The sequence below is a fragment of the Pavona decussata genome, unplaced genomic scaffold (genome assembly GCF_977016875.1).
Source record: "Pavona decussata unplaced genomic scaffold, jaPavDecu1.1 SCAFFOLD_133, whole genome shotgun sequence".
In the NCBI taxonomy this organism is placed as follows: Eukaryota; Metazoa; Cnidaria; class Anthozoa; order Scleractinia; family Agariciidae; genus Pavona; species Pavona decussata.
Window position 1 is genome coordinate 1,831,275 of NW_028145546.1, and position 19,708 is coordinate 1,850,982.

The 19,708-nt window shown below is 37.7% G+C and overlaps 1 protein-coding gene across 1 annotated transcript in view; it reads left to right on the forward strand.

Annotated features, from left to right (window-relative positions):
- The window catches only part of LOC146468149 (uncharacterized), a 29,773-nt gene that overhangs the window by 8,201 nt on the left and 1,864 nt on the right, over positions 1 to 19,708 (forward strand). The window contains exons 10-39 of the mRNA XM_085125118.1: positions 86 to 440; positions 691 to 1,075; positions 1,546 to 1,784; positions 2,197 to 2,327; positions 2,999 to 3,303; positions 3,674 to 3,790; positions 4,146 to 4,253; positions 5,371 to 5,475; positions 7,089 to 7,226; positions 7,528 to 7,653; positions 8,463 to 8,540; positions 8,830 to 8,919; positions 9,143 to 9,229; positions 9,330 to 9,366; positions 9,844 to 9,938; positions 10,193 to 10,264; positions 10,896 to 10,997; positions 11,535 to 11,633; positions 12,260 to 12,394; positions 12,525 to 12,596; positions 13,023 to 13,114; positions 14,177 to 14,264; positions 15,389 to 15,421; positions 15,579 to 15,684; positions 16,430 to 16,521; positions 17,448 to 17,516; positions 17,833 to 17,956; positions 18,437 to 18,515; positions 18,968 to 19,046; positions 19,140 to 19,202. Coding sequence (XP_084981244.1) covers positions 86 to 440; positions 691 to 1,075; positions 1,546 to 1,784; positions 2,197 to 2,327; positions 2,999 to 3,303; positions 3,674 to 3,790; positions 4,146 to 4,253; positions 5,371 to 5,475; positions 7,089 to 7,226; positions 7,528 to 7,653; positions 8,463 to 8,540; positions 8,830 to 8,919; positions 9,143 to 9,229; positions 9,330 to 9,366; positions 9,844 to 9,938; positions 10,193 to 10,264; positions 10,896 to 10,997; positions 11,535 to 11,633; positions 12,260 to 12,394; positions 12,525 to 12,596; positions 13,023 to 13,114; positions 14,177 to 14,264; positions 15,389 to 15,421; positions 15,579 to 15,684; positions 16,430 to 16,521; positions 17,448 to 17,516; positions 17,833 to 17,956; positions 18,437 to 18,515; positions 18,968 to 19,046; positions 19,140 to 19,202 — 3,701 coding nt within the window. The remainder of the gene's footprint in view (positions 1 to 85; positions 441 to 690; positions 1,076 to 1,545; positions 1,785 to 2,196; positions 2,328 to 2,998; positions 3,304 to 3,673; positions 3,791 to 4,145; positions 4,254 to 5,370; positions 5,476 to 7,088; positions 7,227 to 7,527; positions 7,654 to 8,462; positions 8,541 to 8,829; positions 8,920 to 9,142; positions 9,230 to 9,329; positions 9,367 to 9,843; positions 9,939 to 10,192; positions 10,265 to 10,895; positions 10,998 to 11,534; positions 11,634 to 12,259; positions 12,395 to 12,524; positions 12,597 to 13,022; positions 13,115 to 14,176; positions 14,265 to 15,388; positions 15,422 to 15,578; positions 15,685 to 16,429; positions 16,522 to 17,447; positions 17,517 to 17,832; positions 17,957 to 18,436; positions 18,516 to 18,967; positions 19,047 to 19,139; positions 19,203 to 19,708) is intronic.

Consider the following 19,708-nt stretch of genomic DNA (forward strand, 5'->3'; position numbering starts at 1 on the left):
TTTTAACTGTAGAGTCCTCAACAAGAGCTTTTTCAAGAACCCTGCTGATTGTAACAGATTTTAACTACCGGGTATTTGTTTGCAGTGTTGGCTGATTTTAAAGGCGAACAAGAGAAAGTGAGGGAACTAGAGGAAAAGCTAAAAGCCTTAGAAGAACAAGGATTAAAACAACAAGAGGAGAACAGGACAACTCATCAAGATGAAATCAGTGCACTGAAAGCAAAACATGAAGAAGAAGTCAATGAGTTGAAACAGCAGTTAGAACTTGTTCAAAAAGAGAAACAGGAAAAGGAGGAGGAACATGAGAAAGTGTTGAAAGAGCGAGAGGAAGAAGAAACTAAAAAGATTAATGAGCTGACAGAGAAGCATACAAATGAAGTGGAGACACTCAAGGCTGAACTGCAAAAACTGCAAGATGAGATTGATGCCTTGAAGGCAGCGTAAGTTGTTATTAAAAAATAAAATATTTGTTGTATTAACTACAACTAAATACTTTTTCTTCACAGACAAAATTATTTTGTATACAGCAGAATGAACACTTCAGTAATGTGGGCCAGATCTATGCAAAATTCAGGGTGGTAGAATAACTGCAGAAGAGTTGTTCTCTTTTCTGTATTATCTGTGAAATAAAATAATTGTCATCGACGACATCTTGCTAGCCTAATGAGCGTGTTTTGTTTTGTTAAACAGTGGAGCAACAGCAGCAGCCACCGCAACAGTTGTAACAACAACAGCAGTGAAATCAGAACCAACTGAACCACAGACTACTGAAGTTCTCAAAGAGGAGACTCAGACAGAAGTAAAAGAACAGGCAGAGCTGGCAGAACAAGCTGTGCCAGCAGCTGCAGCCATCACTACAGCTACTGTCACTGTGCTGGATAATGCTGAGAAGGAGCGGCTTACTCAAGAGATTGCAAAGCTTCAAGAAGAAATACAAAAGAACCAAACGGAGGCAACTAAGTATAAAGAAGAACTGGAGAAAGAAAAAGAACGGATTTTGACTTTGGAAGAGGAAGTCAGCCATCTTGGTAAAGAGAAGACAAGGTTTGAGAAACAAGCCACTGACAATAAACAGGTTTGTGAAAGAAATGAATGTCTTTAAGGAAACTGTATAACATTTTGATTGACTGGTTAAAAATTCATACAGTCTCACCAGAAATATTTTCTGGAAATGAAGAAATGTTTACCATGGTGTTATAATTTTACCAGGAAAATAGCCAAAAATTGCTGTACCATTCTGTTACAATTACACTGGACATAAACTCTTTGAATGTTTGGTTTGGGTGTGTCATTACACGGATGGAACTCAACAATAATAATAAAGGCTAACACTGGAACTTTAAGTACTGGAATACTTTGTTAGAAAACAACAGATATTAACATAGAGGCAGACATTTGTTTTAAACTTGGATAATTTTACAGTATAGAACCAAGTTGAGTTAAAGTTATGGTAACAGTTGTAATTAAATGATCTAACTTGTTAAAGGCTACTTTACCTAAGTCGAAGTGGGCACTTAAATGTTTGGAGTTATCCTTTTACCTTAGGAGCTGCGTGAAACAAGGCAACAATGCACTACACTCAGGGAACAACTTCAAGGGTTGTTAGTGGTAACGGCAACTGCAGGAAAAGTTGACGATACAGAAACAGAGGAAAAACTGAAAGCTGCTGAAGCAGAGAAACAGGCGTTAGTTGACGAACAAAACAGAGTGAAAGAGGAGTTTGAGAAGTGGAAAGAGCAATATCGACAGGAAAATGAAGGAGAAGAACCCACTGAAGAGAACAGGTGTGTTAGGCGCATTAATTACTTAACAGTACAATGAATAATAAAAATAAATAAAATAAATAATATTGTTAGAAAGATAGAGATGTTGGCACACAGTATGCATGGAATCGATGTTTTCTGACAACTGGTCACATGATTAGTGCCATACCAAAACAACATGCTACTGGGTATTGATAGTTTTCACGCAGAACTTAGTTTTAATGATATTTAGTAGTAATTAAGTGTAGTATATTTAGTTCTTTGTTTTGTGGGTGTACAGCTGTGTAATCCATGTGAAGCAGCATCCATGGTTGGTTGGATTCCTACAAGCAATGATTTTCTATGCTTTAGATGTATAAATAATACTGGGGAAAACTAATTTTTCATATTAAATACATGTAATACTTGTTTTTGTTTTATTAAAACTTTTTAGGAGTGAAGAAGTCCAAGCAATGATGGAGAAGCTAAAGCAGGAAGAAGAGAAACTGAAGAAGGCTGAAAATACAATTGCTGTTATGACAATGTTGAAAGAAGGAACGGTACCTGAGACTATTGCTACCGCAGGTGGGAAATGCATGTGATTCATTTTCCTTTTTTTTTTTACTAAATTAATGTATAGGAAACAACTTTCCACAACAACAATAGTTCTTATAAGGGAAAAATACAGAACTGCCAAATTATAGGCAAACATAAAGAGTATGTAATATTCATGCTGTCATGAGTGTGAAGCAAAGAAAATCTTTTGAGTCCCTCTTTACACCGCTAGGCTTTGTACCAGGAATTGAAAATTTGTTGTCCACTAGCCTTGACACCCCATTTTGGGTAAAAGCTTGTACACTGATCATATACTACAATCACTCAACTACTGGGAAAATCACAGCAAATTAGACCATTCATTTTGTAGGTTCATATGAGTCATACATCCTGCATACTACAAGAGGCGTGGACACATTTCATTGCCGGGTGTAAAATTTACATTACCTGTATATCTTTACTTATCACCATATAGTCAAACTTGTCTTAATTCTCAGCAAGTGTTGATTCTTGTTTTGACCTGACATTGATGATGTATGGTCAGAGAAGTTGACAGTCTCTCAATATATATTGTTTGGTTTAATTCTGCCTGTTCTCTGTCAGAATGTTGGACACATAAATTGAAACTTTTGCTTGTCATTTGCTACAGAACGTTTGTTTGTTATAATAAAATAAATTATAACAAATCGTTCTTGTTTCAGGAGTTGCTGATAGCAGTAGTAAAGTTGAAGAACTTGAGGACAAAATCAACCAACTTGAAGCAGCCAGGGATGAGCTGGAAGTGTCAGTTGAAAAGCTAACAAAGGAGAAGGAAGCTCTGGAAGAGAAAGTATCAGAACAGGAAGAAAACAACAAAGAACTGACGGAAAAGAATTCTGAGCTTACAGATGTGGTTCGGGATCTGGAAAAGGAGGTTCAAGAACTGCGAAACGAGCTTGATGAGATTGGAGATGGAGGAGCTGTGGCCACCACACCTATTTTGTTTGATGATGGACAGAATGTAGAGGTAGGGAGAATTTTCAATCAAATCTTGCTTATCCTAGACCATTGGTTTACACAGTCTGTGCTAGGCCTGAGAATTGTTTCAGCATCCTCTAGTTGACAAATATCTTAGTCATCATTTTACCAGCTTGGTAAATAAACATGCTGGGCTTAGGCACTGTCAAGCACTGACAGCCCACATGAGTGAGGGGGTGAGGATATGACTGCTGACGGTTACTTGGGCTTGAAAACCAGCTGCCAAAATCCACACTCCCCCCCAGGGTGGGCAATTAAGGGGGGTGGGGGTAGCAAACATTACCTGCTCCTGGTAGTTAACTAATGTTGAATTGCATTTAACCATATTTAAACATTCAAATATGTTTTGTCTCTTACAGGGAATGTCAAGCAGGGTTTCTGAATTAGAAGAGGAACTGGCTAAAGCAAATAGCGACTTGGAACAAGAAAAAGCTACAACTTTGGCTCAAATTGAAGAAATAGAAGCTCTTAAAAAGGTGGACTTATTATCAACATTAATTTTGTGAAAGGGCTAACAAAGTAATTTGAAATGTTATGCAAGTTACTTTTATTATATCTTTCCCTAGGAACTGCCTGCTTTTTACGAATCTTCCATTCATGCATGACCATTCTCTTGATGAATTTGTATTTTTGAATTTTTGTTCAACAGTCGGTAACACATGTATTACTTGCTATCAAAAGGGATATCTTTTGTCTTTGTGTACAATACGGGAATATATATTTTGCTTTCAAGTTCAGTGTTCCTTATGATTCCTCGTCTTCCTGCATATGAGGATAATTACATCAACTTACAGATAATTATATTTATCTATTTTGAAAAATTGTTTTCAGGAGCTGGCAAATTTAAAAGAAGGTTCATCTGGTGAAGTAGATGAATTGAAAGCTCAGCTGGCATCTACCAAGGAAGTTTTAGAGGCTGATATTAAAAACAAAGAAGAGGTAAGCACTACTGTCAGTTAATCACGTTTGCCAGAACAAAATGGATGGGCACATCTGGAGATGGCAGGGGTTGAAAATAGTAGTACAGAAGTGACCATCCCAGGGCTGTCAACTCTCCCGGATAAACCCGGGAGTCTCCAGATTTTGAACCGCATCTCCTGGTCTCCAGATTTATGTCTGTAATCTCTAGATTTTGAGCCATATCTCCTGGTCTCCAGATTTATGTCTGTAATCTCCCGATTTTGAGGTGGATTTCCCCAGATTTATGTCTGTAATCTCCCGGACAATTGACAAAGTTTGCTATTTGTCGTAGACTCACTCTGACAAGAAAGTCTGAAAATAAATGTGTAGCGTTGTTTCCTGTGAATTTTGCCTTGATGCGACGCCGACACCTCTGTAAGGCGCTTTGCTATTGCTGGCCGGGGTCGTCATATTTTCCATATTTGAAGACGTGTGAGGTTGACAGCCCTGCCATCCATTCCAGAAATAGCTCCACAGCCATTTCCAGAAGATCTCACAACATGAGCCATGAACATCCCAACAAATGATGCACTAACTCATAATTTTTAATGGAAAACTGACGACATAAATACCTTTAAAAATCTTGAAATATTTGCACAAACAAATTATTGCCTTTAAAAAATGTTTAGATAATCATTCGGCCCTGGTTGTTCAAAGGGCAGATAACTTTATCCAGCAGATAAAATGTATTGGTTGGAGTACTTTTTATCCACTGGATAATGATTTATCCACTGGGTGGAATCATATCCACTCTTTGAACAACCAAGGCCTGATGAATTCTAGAAATTAACTGTAGTTGCATAAGTTTTTTATTATATTTAAGAATGTTTGAAAATCATTGATCTTCTTAAATTATTGGATTTTTGTCAATTTGTAGAGGTCTTTGTATATGGATCCTTGAGCACTTAAGATTCATTAAAAGTAACCTTAAGCAGCTATACTTATTTTACCAAACCATAATATTCCACTCGATTATTGTAAGTTAATGACCGCAGAATTCTTAGCCAATCAAGATTAGTTTTTCCCAGTAATGTCATTAATTAATTTACAGTATTCAAAATTTAAATTATTTTGTTCCATTAATGCACTCACACAGGCTCTGGCTGAAGCAAAGAAAAGAATAGAAGAGCTTGAGAAGAAGATGTTAGAAAATGTTCCATATGACACAGCCAAAGAAATTGGTTTATACCAGGAGAAAATGGTCAGTGGCATTCATCGAGCATTTTTTTAATTTTGGGAGGTGTTAATAATAATATTATAGCATTGTGTTACAGCATGATACAAATATATGTACAGTACAGCATGGGCAGTACGGTGCAGTGCAGTAAGAAAGAAAACAATGCAATGTAATGCAATACAAATACTATTATTGACTCTCTTTGAGGAGGGTACATTTATTTTGCTGATACTCTAGTTGAAGTTGGTCTTTAACTTTTAACAAGTCTTAGCATTCTGATAGGGATAAAAGGTAGCAACAGCAATGATGCCGTATTTCAGTTAAACTGAGTGGTGTTGCAGTTTTAATGTTAGTACTATATGTAAGTTACTCATGTTCAGAAAAAAACAATTGGTTTTCAGAAAATGTAATTTGTTATAATGTAATTTATTTACCCATGAAGCACCAAAGAGCTCTAGGAGGTTGTTCAAAGGTGTCCGTGCGTTCCAGGTCGAATTGGATTTTGATGATGTTGGGTTTTGTTGAGGAAGGAAAACCGGAGTACCTGGAGAAAAACCCTCGGAGCAAGGATGAGAACCAACAACAAACTCGACCACATATGACCTCAAATCTGGGAATCTAACCCGGGCCACATTGGTGGGAGGCGAGTGCTCCCACCACTGCGCCATCCCTGCTCCCCATCTTTTTTAATGTCTTTTTGATAAGTACAGTATGTTTAAGTTGGACTGTGGAGGGAAAGGCAAAAATAATTATCATGGCAAATGCTGCTAAGCGACACAGTCATCTTATTACAGTATAATATTATAGAAAAGAAGAAATTTCTTTTCATGATGACATTACAGTTTAAGGTTACCCTATACCTTCAGAGGTGTCTTAGGAGGTGTCTCGCGTACAAGCGATGTAGCGCGTCCAGTTTAAACTGTAAATACCTGAACCCTTATATCAAATTAAAGCTTATAGAGCTGGCTATCAAACTAATCCAAGAATTTTGAAATAAAATGAATTGCTGAATTTGTAGCGCTGCTTTCTCGAATCAATTTTTTTTTACCTGGAGGAACCACTTCAAAGAGGTAAAACTCAAAAGGAATTTGTTCGTTTGCCTTCAAATTTGGACAGTAGCTATTTTAACATATAAACAACAAAAATGTGTCTGCGAATTTTTTCTTTCGAAATATTTTTTCTCCAAGAGCGATTTTTGTACGATCACTCCACATTTTTTTCATCCTATTTCGAAAATGCTCTATAACTTTTCATTGCGATTGAATATGGCAAAACACAGACACGTTTTTTTAGTGCTTTGGATCTGGAAACTGAGGAGCAAATTAAATTAGTGAAAAACAAAATTTGCTTTGACTTGTAGCTTTAAAATGGTGATTTAGACGCTCTCATTTAGAGGTCGTGAAAAATTTCGAAAATTCATTTTATTTCAAAATTCTTGGTATACATGTAGTTTGATAGCCAGTTGTATAAGCTTTAATTTGATATAGGGGCTTAGTAATCTACAGTTTAAACTGGACGCGGTACATCGCTTAAACGTGAGACACCTCTGAAGGTATAGGGTAACCTTAAAGACATACTAATTAGAAAATACAGCTGTAACACTTTAATGACTTGTTTAAATTTCTATTTTACTGTAGGCTGCTGTTGAAAAAGACAAAGAGAAAGCTGTTAAAGAAAGCTTAACACTGAAGGCATCAGTAACAACCTTGACAGCAAAAGTGGAAACGCTAAGCAAAAATATTGAACAACAAAAACAGACAGAGAAGGATTTACAGGTAAGAAAAACTTGAAGTTGTGCCATATTCTGTTGAAAAAATTTGACACAACTTGTCACTTTCCTGATAAATGGAAGACTATGGTCGTTGTGTATCTAACTCAAGCAGATTCACTGAAGAAAAGGAAGAGGAAGAAGAATTGATTTTTTTTAGGCTTTCATTTGGTAGTTTTAAGCTGTATAGTAGCTGTAATGGTCTTTCATTCATTAAATCTTTCATCAGCAGTACTAGTTCACAGTTATGTTCCTGCTCTTCCATTTGTCACTGTTGATTGACTAATGTGCCACTAATTGTGTAACAGGATGCCAATGCAAAGATGCGAGCTGACAGGGTGAAGGAACTTAAAGATGCTAAAGACAAAGCAGAAACAAAGTCTAAAAAGCAAATAGAAGAAAGTAACAAGAAGATACAAGCTCTTCAGAAGAGGGTATGTTTACTTATTGAAATTAGCTTTTTTAGCAACTGTATCCTGTTGCATGTACATTTTTTGAAGCAGAGAACCTCATATTGTATCTTTTTCTTAAACTTTCTTGTTTGTTTAGACCTGACAAACACAGAACTTGTCTAAGGTCAATTAACCTAATAGAGTGCAGGGTGTATCTCACATCTGAGCATACATGTCAGTAGTAGTTTACCCTTTAAACTGTATAAAAGACCAACATCTAATTTCTCCTCACAATCTCACTACTTGATCAAACATTTAAGTAATGAGAATAAAGATAATGATCACCAAAAAAAAAAAACATCTCAATATTCAAATTCTCCCAACTATCACCACACAAATGTATGTTAAACAGAAAGGAGAAAATAGATGTTGATGTTAGTGCTTAGAGGGTCAATTGACCGAGCTTGTCATGGGTCTATATACCTGGGCCTCAGTGCTTAGAAGATCTTGTCAATCAGTTAGTGGATTAGTTAGTGGAAGGTTGACTGGCTTTGACTCTTGCCCAGAAATCTGGACAAACATAGAATTAATAAACATTAAAGTGCTGTTCTGGTCCCAACGGGTTTTCTATTTTGTGTCAGTTGTGAAAAGACGTCTTGCTGTTTGTGTTATTGCAGCTGTAGTTTGTTTTCTGTTGTGTGCTGTTTTAAGTTCAGAAGCGTTTAGCATATAGTGACTGTGATGGCCAATGGGCTGTAGTATTTTAATAGAGATCATGATGATGATACTGATTTGTATGACTGCATCTTATTCAAATGAGTACTGACATTTAATCCTCCGTCTTTGTGCAGATAAAAGAACTTGAAGCTGGCGGTGGAGTCAAACCTCAGGATTCAAAGATTGATACTGGAATGGGAGCAAAAAGAAAGGTACACAAAACAAACATTAAATGTTTGACAGTGTTCTGTCAAGAAGGAGCTCTCCTAGCGATAGCACAGGCACTGACACATCTCCAGTGATGGATTTATATCTTTGATTTTAATTTATTATATGTAAGTCCCAGTTCAGACGCCAAACTTTTTTCAACCATTAACTTAAATTAAGTTTGCAAAAGTCTTACCTGGGCCTTAGTAACTCTACTGTGAGTGCTCGTGACCCAAGTATTACCTAAAAATGAACGCTTTGTTACTGTTGTTGACTTTATCATTTCCATTGCAGGACTCGAGAGCAGCTGCTGACTTAGAAAAAGTGAACAAAGAAAAGGAAAAACTTCTGGCACAGGTTGAAGCTTTGAAGAAGGCTGCACATGTAAGTTAGCTTTCATCCTTCAAAAATTCAATAGACTCTCTTTTCCTTGATTTGCTTTGCAGCCCTCATGCAGCACTTGTGTGTCAATCCAAAGTGGACTGTTCATAAACTATTCTGTGTTTCAGTGACCCATTTCAGCCTTGATATGTTCACTGTCTTATCTACCACTGTGGAACATCTGAGTGTACTTAATGTACTTAATGTACTTGTTCCTCATTTTCAGGAGGATCACAGTAAAATCAAACAACTTGAAAAGGACCTGAAAGAGTCTCAAACAAAGGCCAAACCTGCAGGGCCATCAGCTGAAGAGGTGTGAAGAGTTTTGTTAATACACTCGTAATAGAGTTCCTGTGTTCTTTCGTCCTTGTTGATTGTTAGTTGTGACCATTGTTGATTTCTGTTTTTAACAGAGAGCTGCTTCAAAGAAACAGGAAAAGCAACTTAAAGGTACAGGATTTCACTTTAAACATGTTTTATCCTTCTTAGTTTTTTCATGACTGTTTTGTCACCGCACCCTCTTCTTTCCCATGGTCACTGAAAAGAAAAAGGTTTTTTGCAAGGTTAGGGAAGCTCAAGTCAGGCAAATTCCAAGTTCTTTTTCAAGTCCCTAAGAGTACAAAAATTTTATTTATTGCATTTCCACTTAGTTAAGTAAAGAATTTTTCTTATGGACAAGGTGATCTTGTTTCAAAAATGTCCAATAATAATCTGATTTTCCAACTTTACCCTTAAGAGATTAATTTTATCATGTTTGTATCATAACTTGGTGGTCATCATCATTATCACTATCTTTGTCATCATCGTCGTTATGTTTATCAATTCCATTTCTACCTTGTTACCCGATAACAATGTTGCCATTTAACTTTTTGTTATTAGGCTGTGGTCAAACATGGCTTCCTAAACTGAATTGTTACTTTTTAACAGACTTACAGAAGAACTTGGAGATGGAGAAAAGGAAGTTTGAGAAGGTCAAGGAAACTCTGACAAAAACAGAGGAGGAGCTAAAAGATCTTAAGAAGGTTTGTGTTTTTTATAAAATCTGATCATACTGTACATTGGATTTTGAGTTATACATTTTATTCTACTGTGGCCAGTCAGATGGGAGATAAAATAAAGAGACAAAAGAAAAAAAACTGCAAGGCATGGAGATAATGTCCATTTTTCTATCATGACAGCCTGGATGACATGCCAGAAATTCTGATACTCACTTTTTAAAATTAAAATAGTAAAGAGCTGATTCAGTGAAAACTATTAATCTCATTTTCCCTTATAGGAACATGATGCTCTATCTGCAGACAGTAAAAAGGACAAGGATACATTGTCTAAACTTGAACTGGCTGCTCAGGTGGACTGATTTTAATGTTTAATCCCTAAGAGTGCCAAATGGCACATAATGCCATAACTCTTTCAATATTTGACAGATTTCTATGAATTTTTGACACCAAGATAGTGTTGTGAAGATCTACTCATTAAAAGGATAAAACCATAACCCCCTTCCATATATGATATGGTTGACCACCCCCATAACTTTTCAACTTTTTCCCCCTAGAAGTTGTAGGTCTTAAGACATCTCTCACATAAATGAAGATGTTGAGACCTGCAAAATAAGCTATAGTTTAGGGGTATACCTAACATACACAAGGATTGGGACGTTTTTGAACTTTAAAATTTTTTACGTTTTAAGGCCATTTATCTCAAAGCTATAACTTTTCTCATTCATAATTATGTCAGTTATGAAATACACTCATTAGTAGCTTTAAAATGGTAAATCATGCATGGACATTGAGTTTGTAGTCTTGGATCTGGAGAAAATGTCGTTTTGCCTTTGGGGTTAAAGGGTTAATGTTTAATATTTTATTTTCCTTAATTGTAGAATACCACCTATACGTTAATGATTCCTGATAAATAATTTCTGAATCATATCTTCATATAACCTGTTTGCTTGTCGGTTCAACATTGTTATCTGTCATTCACAGGAAGGCCTTGCTGCCCAGGAGAAGGTTGATGAACTTACAAAGGAAGTAAAATCCCTAAGAGAGGAAAATAAAGGTCTCTCTGATAACTACAACAGTGAAAGAGTAAGTAGGGCAATTTAAGTCCATTGATGGCCACCCCTCCCAGCTTACAACATAAGCTCACAGATATCAATTCCTCCCTTTAGGTATTAACTCCACCTCTCCCCCAGTATCATGCCATCTTTTTCCCATTCTCATTAACATAAGCCCCTCCCTGCCCACCCTGGTATCAATGTCACCCTCTCTTTGCCATCCTTCTTGTCTGCTTCTCATAGAAAACTCCTTAATATGATAGTATTGCCTTATGCTACAGAAAAGAAAAACCCAAAATTATAACCTTTTTACATAGGAGTAGTAAGAAAGTTTTGAATAGTCAAGTGGGAAGTCTAGAAGAAGGATTTAAATTAATATAATTTTGATGTGTTGTGAACATTATAAAGTTATGTGGGGAAAGTGTCTGCTAATTGGCTTGTCAATACAAAACACACTCTGTCTACTGATCTTGCCTGGAAAACCTTTTCATTTGCTAGGAGAGTATGAAGAATAGTTTTATAAATTAATGTGTTTCTTGAACTCTATTTGTTACAATTTTTCTGGCAGATACTGCGTAAGAAATACTACAATATGGTGGAGGATATGAAGGGCAAGATTCGTGTATACTGCAGAGCAAGGCCACTCAGTGGTTCAGAAAAAGAAAGGGTGAGATTTAATGTTTTGTTTTTATATTGTATGACAAAACTTGTGATAACATAGCTAGCCATGCCACACAAATACAATTCAATAGTGGTAACTGCAGTATACATTGAAAACAGTGCTTAGTATAATCTCTGAAGTCAGTAAGTCTTCTGTCACTTTGAACTCAGACCTAGGAAGTTCAGAGAACATTGAAGCACAGTTGATGTCAAAACACTTACACTTATGTCATGCTTTCCAAACTTGCTGTTTGCTGGTAGATGTACACTAAGTGTGACATAATCTGCTGTAATCTGTGGTAATCTTTTGAGTATGGATAGATTTATAAAGTAAAAGCTTTTGGAGAACTCTCCTCTTTGTTTCTCCTTTGTTTCTTTCTGGTTGTGTTTGTTGTTACCGTGGCAGTGCATTTTTTTATTGTTTGCCACCAAATCTAATTTACAAAATTGTAAAGAAGTAAAGGAGAATGAGGAGGAAGCCCAAAGAAACCATAAGGCTAATGCCCTATGGGCTTCCTCAACTAAAGTTAAATAAAAATGTAAAGATTAATAGCATGACAGTGGCGAGATAAGTAAATAACAATGTTATTACTATTGTATTACTATTTATTATTACAATTTTTTGCACCCCAGGGAAATACTTCCTGTATAAAGTCACCAGATGAGTACACAGTTATCGTGGAAACTAACCGTGGACCCAAAGACTTTCAGTATGATCAAGTCTTCACCCCTGAACATGGGCAAGAAAAAGTTTTTGAAGACACAAATGTAAGTCCTGTATACATCTTTTCAATTCTTGTAGTTCAGAATGGTGAAAGGTTTGCTTGTTCAATACAATTTTACTTCAAACAGGTTTTTGTAGTGGTGTTTATTGGTGTTTGTTCTTCTTTTACTGCAGAATCTTATCCAGTCAGCTGTGGACGGTTACAATGTCTGCATTTTTGCTTATGGTCAAACTGGCTCAGGCAAAACATATCCTTTTAACTGGACCACAAAGTAGAACCACAGATACAGACATGGTTTTCTTAGTAAATGCATGAAAAATGAGTGAAGATTTCCACACTTATGATGTGAAACCAATCATGCATTTTCCAGATCTAGCTAGAATTTCCTAGGGTGGGGCTTAACGTTGTGTTGGAGGGGGGGGGGGGGGGGGGCAGGGGCTTTGGAAGGATTCTATGTATTGTACATTTATGACTTTTTCAGTATGCAGGCAAAAGCTGTCAAACTTTGCACTGTGGACTCATTTTATGGCAGAATTTTCTTCACCATTGCCTGATCTTGTAGGAATTGTGACAGTTGAATCATGCGTGTCCAATAAGGTCCATACACCGCACTGAAATTGGCTGTAAATGCAGTGACTGTTCCTTTATTCTTGTATCCCTTAACGCATCTCACTTATACCATGATTGGTGACAAGGAACTCAAATCACCTGGAATTGCTCCACGAGCGATGGACGCCATCTACCAACTGATGGATGAGCAAAAGTGAGTCTGTGAACATGCAATCTCTCTTTTTCCGCAGAGATTGTGAATGCTTAATTATTGAAACAAGCAGGATTCATGTCTGTAGGGTAGACAGCAAAACAGCCTTCAAACAAGTATTGTAGTCTGGGGCAAGTAAGGAAATGGAAATTCGAACAGGGTTGAGACGCTACATGCCTGTGATGTCGGCAAAAGTAAGGGTGGGGCTGATATTGATTCCAAATACTCAATATCATCGTTTCCTTAAAAAATATCGATACAGTTTGCAAGAAAGAACGGCTGTTTTGATCCCTTTCGATACTGCTCAAATAACCAGTCCCTTGAATATTGAAGGCTGTTTAACTGCTGAAAAACCAACATTTTTCCATTTGTGTAATGTGCTGTTGCACTTTTCTCAAAGTATCAAAGCCCTGTAACTTACATGATGGTGATTAAGAGTCTTGATAAGATCACAAAAGTGTCTTGGATGATGATGTCACAAATATCGGTATCAAGCAAAATATCGGTAGATATCGTACTCGTGTCGGATCAATTTGAAAAACTAGTATCGATGACGTAACATTGTCAGGTAGCAGAGTAGATGTAACATTAACCCTTTCACTCCCGTGGGAAATACGATATTTTGGTGAAAAAGGCAACTGTCAAATATAATTTACCAATAATTATGAAAAAGGTTAAAACATCTCATGTCTCTCATATATTAAGTACACCCTAAACTACAACTTAATGTGTACATCTCAGTACATGGTTTCTTGTCAAATGTTGACTTGGTCATAAAAGTTTAAGAGGAAAAAGCTGCAAAAAATAAAGGGGTGGTTAATCATATCTTATATCAGAGGGGAGGGCGGAGTAAAATTTTATGTTTCTATTGTGCAGATCCCTCCAAGATCTGTTTGGCGTTAAAAAAAAGTGACCCTGTATTGAGGAAGTAATGACTTCTAGTGCCATATGGCACTCTCCAAAAAATTCACCCAAATAAAGAAGTAGCATGTCTTTATAATTCTCCACCCTAGCATGGTGTACCTGACCTTTCATATTATTGTTTGTTTGTATTTACTTTCACAGAGCCAAGTTCTCGTTCCGGGTTCATTGTTACATGTTAGAGTTGTATGTTGACAGGCTGATCGATTTACTTGCACCTCATGGCAAGGATGTATCCTATGACAAAAATTCCAACTGTACATAATATAGAGATTTACTATGCTGTTTAACCATAGAAAGGCCCATACAAGTTGATTTGGTGTAGTAATAATAATACAGCACTACCTTGATATGACACTAAGGGGCTATCTTTGCTTTGGGTTTTTTCTACAAGGCACCCTGGATTAGACCGCTCCCAATCATAGGTGTTCATAGTAACTCCACTCTATCCTGAAGGTTAATTGATTGATTTGACTGCCTGCCTGACTGACTGACTGACTGATTGATTGATTGATTGATTGATTGATTGATTGATTGATTGATTGATTGATTGATTGATTGTGCAAGCATACACTAGCCGCACGCACGCATTAAACGCTAATCAAGGCAGGTATTGAGGAGTTTGCGTTGAGGGTGTGAGTGTCGGTGGCACAAGCTCCTAGGGGTGCGGGTGTCCGGGCATGTGCCCTCCCGGGAAATGTTGAAAAAGAAGTTGTTAAAGACCGCATTTCTTGCGTTTTGAGAGTTATTAGACGAAAACATCCAGGTTTTAGAGGTGATCGTGAAAACATCTCCATTTCGCCTATGGTTTGAATTCAAAATTCATTTTTGGGAAACAAGTTTACAACCTAACTATACATGGAAAAAGCTTTTGAGTCTCTAAGCTAAACGTAATTAATACACCGAGGCAGAGACAAGAATGTTCCTTGATTTTATTGATTCTAAGACAAGCAATTTATATATTTTTCGATAATTCCTCTTTTTTTAACCATCACTCCCCGATTAGGCGAACCAGTTGTGGCCCATGAGGTGGGAGAGGGGGGGGGGGAGGGGAAGGACGCACCCATCTCGCACCCCCGCCTACGGCCCTGGAGTGGAACACGCGAGCGCACACATAGATCGTTTCTCGCGAGGAGACACGAAGTGCGGGAGAAAGTTTGCGCGCGTGCGCTCGTGTTTCACTCGTTCTACTATTCCTTGAGAAAAATAAGAACATATTCTTGGTCTACCTGGGTGCATTTTTTTAAGACATCAAGAGATTAATGATTGCAATGACTGAAAACCTTTCCCCCGCTCAGGAAAATACTTAAAATATTCAAATATTATGTTAAGTGATTTTTCATTAACTCTTTCAAGCCAGCGAAACTGGATATCAAGAAAGACAAGAAGGTAATTTCTAAAGAAAATGTGGTTCTCAAATTTGTTCCTCTGTATTCCTCACTGTGGTTATTTCAAATTCTTAATAATTCAGGTCACTTTACGGCCAAAATGCCAACCATGGCACAGGCTTGTGTCTTTTGCTTACCAATGCTTTTTACTGTGTTAGGGTCTCGTGTTTGTTCAAGGTTCTGTGATGATGGAAGCAGCCAGTAGAGATGAACTCTGGAGTATATTTGAAAAAGGCTCAGAGAACAGACACGTGTCCTCAACAAGTAAGATTGTGATTAACGCTTGTTTTCTCCTTACAATATCACAGGCGAGTTGAGCGATAAGGTCACGATAATAAAAGACAATCTGGGGTATTTTCTTAATGTAGCAGCAAGTTCTAGTGATCAGCTTTTAATTTCTCCCAACACTGCTGAAGACTGCAGACGGTGAAAATCAGGAAATTCATCTATTGGGGGATGCAGTCTTGATCTAACGTCAAGCTCGCTCAACCAACAGTGAATGAGATGTGAATCTTTATAGAGAAATTTGTTTTCGAGCTTTAGGCTTACCTTAATTTGTTCGTTATTTGATGGTTTGACTTGTTATAAAGAAACCTAAGCTACATTCGTTTGAACAAGAGGGTTAGTCTGTAAAGAAACTGTGATGCTGTGTCGGTGGGGAGTAGAAACGAGAATTTGGTTCATCAACAGAGTTGATGAGGTAATTGGCCACCGTAAAGAGATTCGAGTGCTGACTTCAGTTTAGTCGAGCTTTAGCATTCCGTCATTCGTACTGACGAAGGGCCAACGGTCGAAACGTGAGCACTTGAATCTCTTTACGGTCGCCAATTTACATTATCATCTCTGTTGATAAAACTAAGCATTCGTTTTGGGGAGTGACGGTTTGGGACTTTTCCATTTTCTCTTATTTCTCTGAAAGAATCTTTAAAAGAATGCACGGAATATCAATTCAAAAAAGGAAGCGATTTTGCTTGCTGTTTAACTTTTTTTAACTTTTTTTTTCTTTCAGAAATGAATGCCGAGAGTTCACGATCTCATCTTATACTTGGAATTATCATTGAAAGTACGAATTTAACGTCAGGTGCCGTTGTAAGGGGCAAGGTAAGTTGGCCATCTGTATTTTGACTATTCGCAAACAATAACCCAACCACTCATGGTAATACGATTTTCGCTTGCCTTATTTTACCGCGCTTGCCACTTTTGTTAGTTTTTTCTCGTTTCCCCGCGTTTGATATCATTTGCTTATTTTGCTTAGTTTCCTTCGCCTGGAATCAGTTCAATATTTTCCTGCGCGGCGCTTGGTATCAATGAGACTTTTCCACGAATGGCATTTTCTGCCCTTGGAATCAGATAGGATGAGTGAGTCATTTGAGAGATTTAGCATCGCGTTTACGTGAAACGGCGAACGTCACCTTGTCGTTTCACGTTTCACGTAAAGTAGGGTGAAACCTTTGACTTAAGCTGGAATTTTGCGAGTTTCGATGAAGCTCAGTGTTTTGCGACTCACTGTGGTGAGTTCATGAAGAAAAGTGCCGTAAGGAGTGAGTTATGAAGGATTTTTAAACGTGAAACTTAATTTACCCTAGTATGACTTGCGGAAAAATTATTTGGGTGATTATTTTCATCAATTAACTTCTTATATGTATAAGATAAAAAAGGAAGAAATACTTACGTAGTTCTCACGTAGACGACAAACGCGAAATAGCCTGTTTTCACGTAGAAACGGCAACCGGCAAACGCGAAAAATGGCGGGAAAATGGTGGTCACGTGGTCATTTTTGCCGTTCGCGTTTCACGTATACTCGATGCTAAATCTCTCGCGCATGGTCAGCTTTAATTTTCCCGGTTTTTTTTTTACTTGTTCTTCCGCGCTTGGCACATTAGTTGCTCATTTTCCCGTACTTACCACGGTACATGTTTTATCTGTACTTGATACCGCTGTGATAAAGTATGATTACTATTATCATATACATCTTTTGTTGGAAGAATTGTTTTATTAATATACGGGGGTTTGCGTTTTTATTGCAGATAAGTTTGGTCGACTTGGCAGGTTCAGAGCGCGCGGCCAAGACTGGTGCGACACCCGAACAACTCAAGGTAAGACTTGATGACTGGTGAAACCTAACATTGAATTTGTTAAGAAGCTGTGTAAAATTCCTTTTCGTCTAACCTCATAATGCTCCAAGGGTAGTTTGTTAAGCTGCGATATTCTCTCCGAAAAATCATATTTTTGAGCAATGTACCAAAGTGGCGTTTAGCAGAAGTTTGGCTTTACTTGCTTCCGTTTTCCTGTGCTTCAATGATTTGTGCCTTTGATTTAAGATAGATTCTCCCCATCTTGACGTTCTTTTCGATTCTTTATTTGTCTTGTTTTCCATTCTTTATTTATGTTGCTTGCTATTTTATTTCACAGGAAGCCCAGTCAATCAACAAAAGCTTGAGCGCTCTTGGTGACGTAATCTCTGCTCTATCCAGTGAACAACAGTTCATTCCATACAGGAATAACAAACTCACTATGTTAATGCAGGATTCACTCGGTAAGAACGCGCTTAAACTGCTCTCCTTTGGTGTACATTGTTATTATGGAGGTTCCTGCTCTACATAGGTGTTATTTTTCTCCAAACACTTTATTAGCAAAGCTAACAAATTTACAGTACAATTGATAAGGTGTTACAGGTTACGAAGCACGTGTGAATGTTATTTCGACAGCAAGACTTTTAGAGAAGACAAAAAATGCTAGAGTGACCCTACGAACGACTGCAAGCATTTCTACACACTCTCAACTTCCAGTGTTCCGCTCGTGTCTGTTATACTTGTTGCTATTAAGGCTTTCCTCCTCCTTCTCCTCCTCCTCCTCCTCCTCCTCCTCCTCCTCCTCCTCATCATCATCATCATCATCATTATCACCCGTCGACCAGGTTACGATCACATGGACTTGAGCCGGGTCCGATGTTTGCCTTGTCTTTCAAATAGGAAAGAAGTAAGATGTCTCATTGTATTCTCTGGTTTGTTTGCAGGTGGTAATGCAAAAACTCTTATGTTTGTGAACATTTCGCCCGCGGATTACAACACAGATGAAACTGTTACGTCTCTCACGTGAGTCGCGAGTTATTCTCCAGTTTAATTGAAAAAAATGTATATCTTGACTTTTTTACTTGTTGTTGTCAAACGTAAACAAAACGCCTCGATCTGTTTACCTAGTGACTAAATAATGTCTAATAATTTTTAATTGTGGTTATTCCCGGTTTTCCTCCCTTGATTCACTGAATATAGGCATTCAAACCATGTAGGCGCGAGTAACGGTGCTCCTCTTTCGGCCATCAATGGATCAAGACAGTTCAAGTCCTCTTACATGACACTGTTCGTTCCGTCTTGCCATAAATTGAGCCCAGTAGAATCTTTGCGGGGTGGACAAAGGGAGACCACAATGTTCTAAAAATCTTTTGCACGATCTCGTCGTTGGTTACTCCAGTATACCCGCGCAGTGTATATGTTTATTCTTCTTAACAGGCTGATTCTAATGCCGTTTACTCGATTGATTTTTGCAGGTACGCATCTCGTGTGAAACTTATCACAAATGATGCTCAGAAGAACTCGGAGAACAAAGAGATCTCCAGGCTGAAGGGAGTAAGTATGATAACAGTTGTTATAATGGCCAAGGTATCGTTGTGATAATCATCCAGATGATCATAATGCTAACCGTCTTTCTCTCCATCTCAGATCATTGCAAAGCTGAAGAAAGGCGAAGCAGTGGATGACGCTGAAGTGGAAGAGAGTACACAGGTGTGAACAGCGAACTAACTTGGCAATTATTTTCAAGTTTACTTCCACAACAAATCCTGTTTAGTCAGAAAAAACTAGTGCTTTGCTCGAAAAAAACATTACCAACGATTACAATGGTGCACTTTTGTTGAAACTTGCTGTACACTCGCTTTGAAACTATTTAAGGTGTGTTTGCTTATGCATGACCTGGATGGAAATGATGACAACTTGAATCCGTTCGGCTTAAAACGTTGAAGGACTTGTTGAAAAAATCAGCAGAAATTATTTATGCCAGCTCCCTTAGCCTCCCACGCAGTCGTTTGTAGGGAATAGTATTACCATCCTGCTTCTAGGGAAGTCGGTAATACGATTCCCCAAAAACGACTTCGTGGGAAGCTAGTACCCTCTCCAATCAATAGTCTATTACCCTCTATTAAGAGTGTAGGCTTGTCAGTATATAAAGAAATAGTTTACTTGATATCTTTCTTCCTTTTGTTTTTCTTGTAGCATTTTTTGTTAGGAAAGGT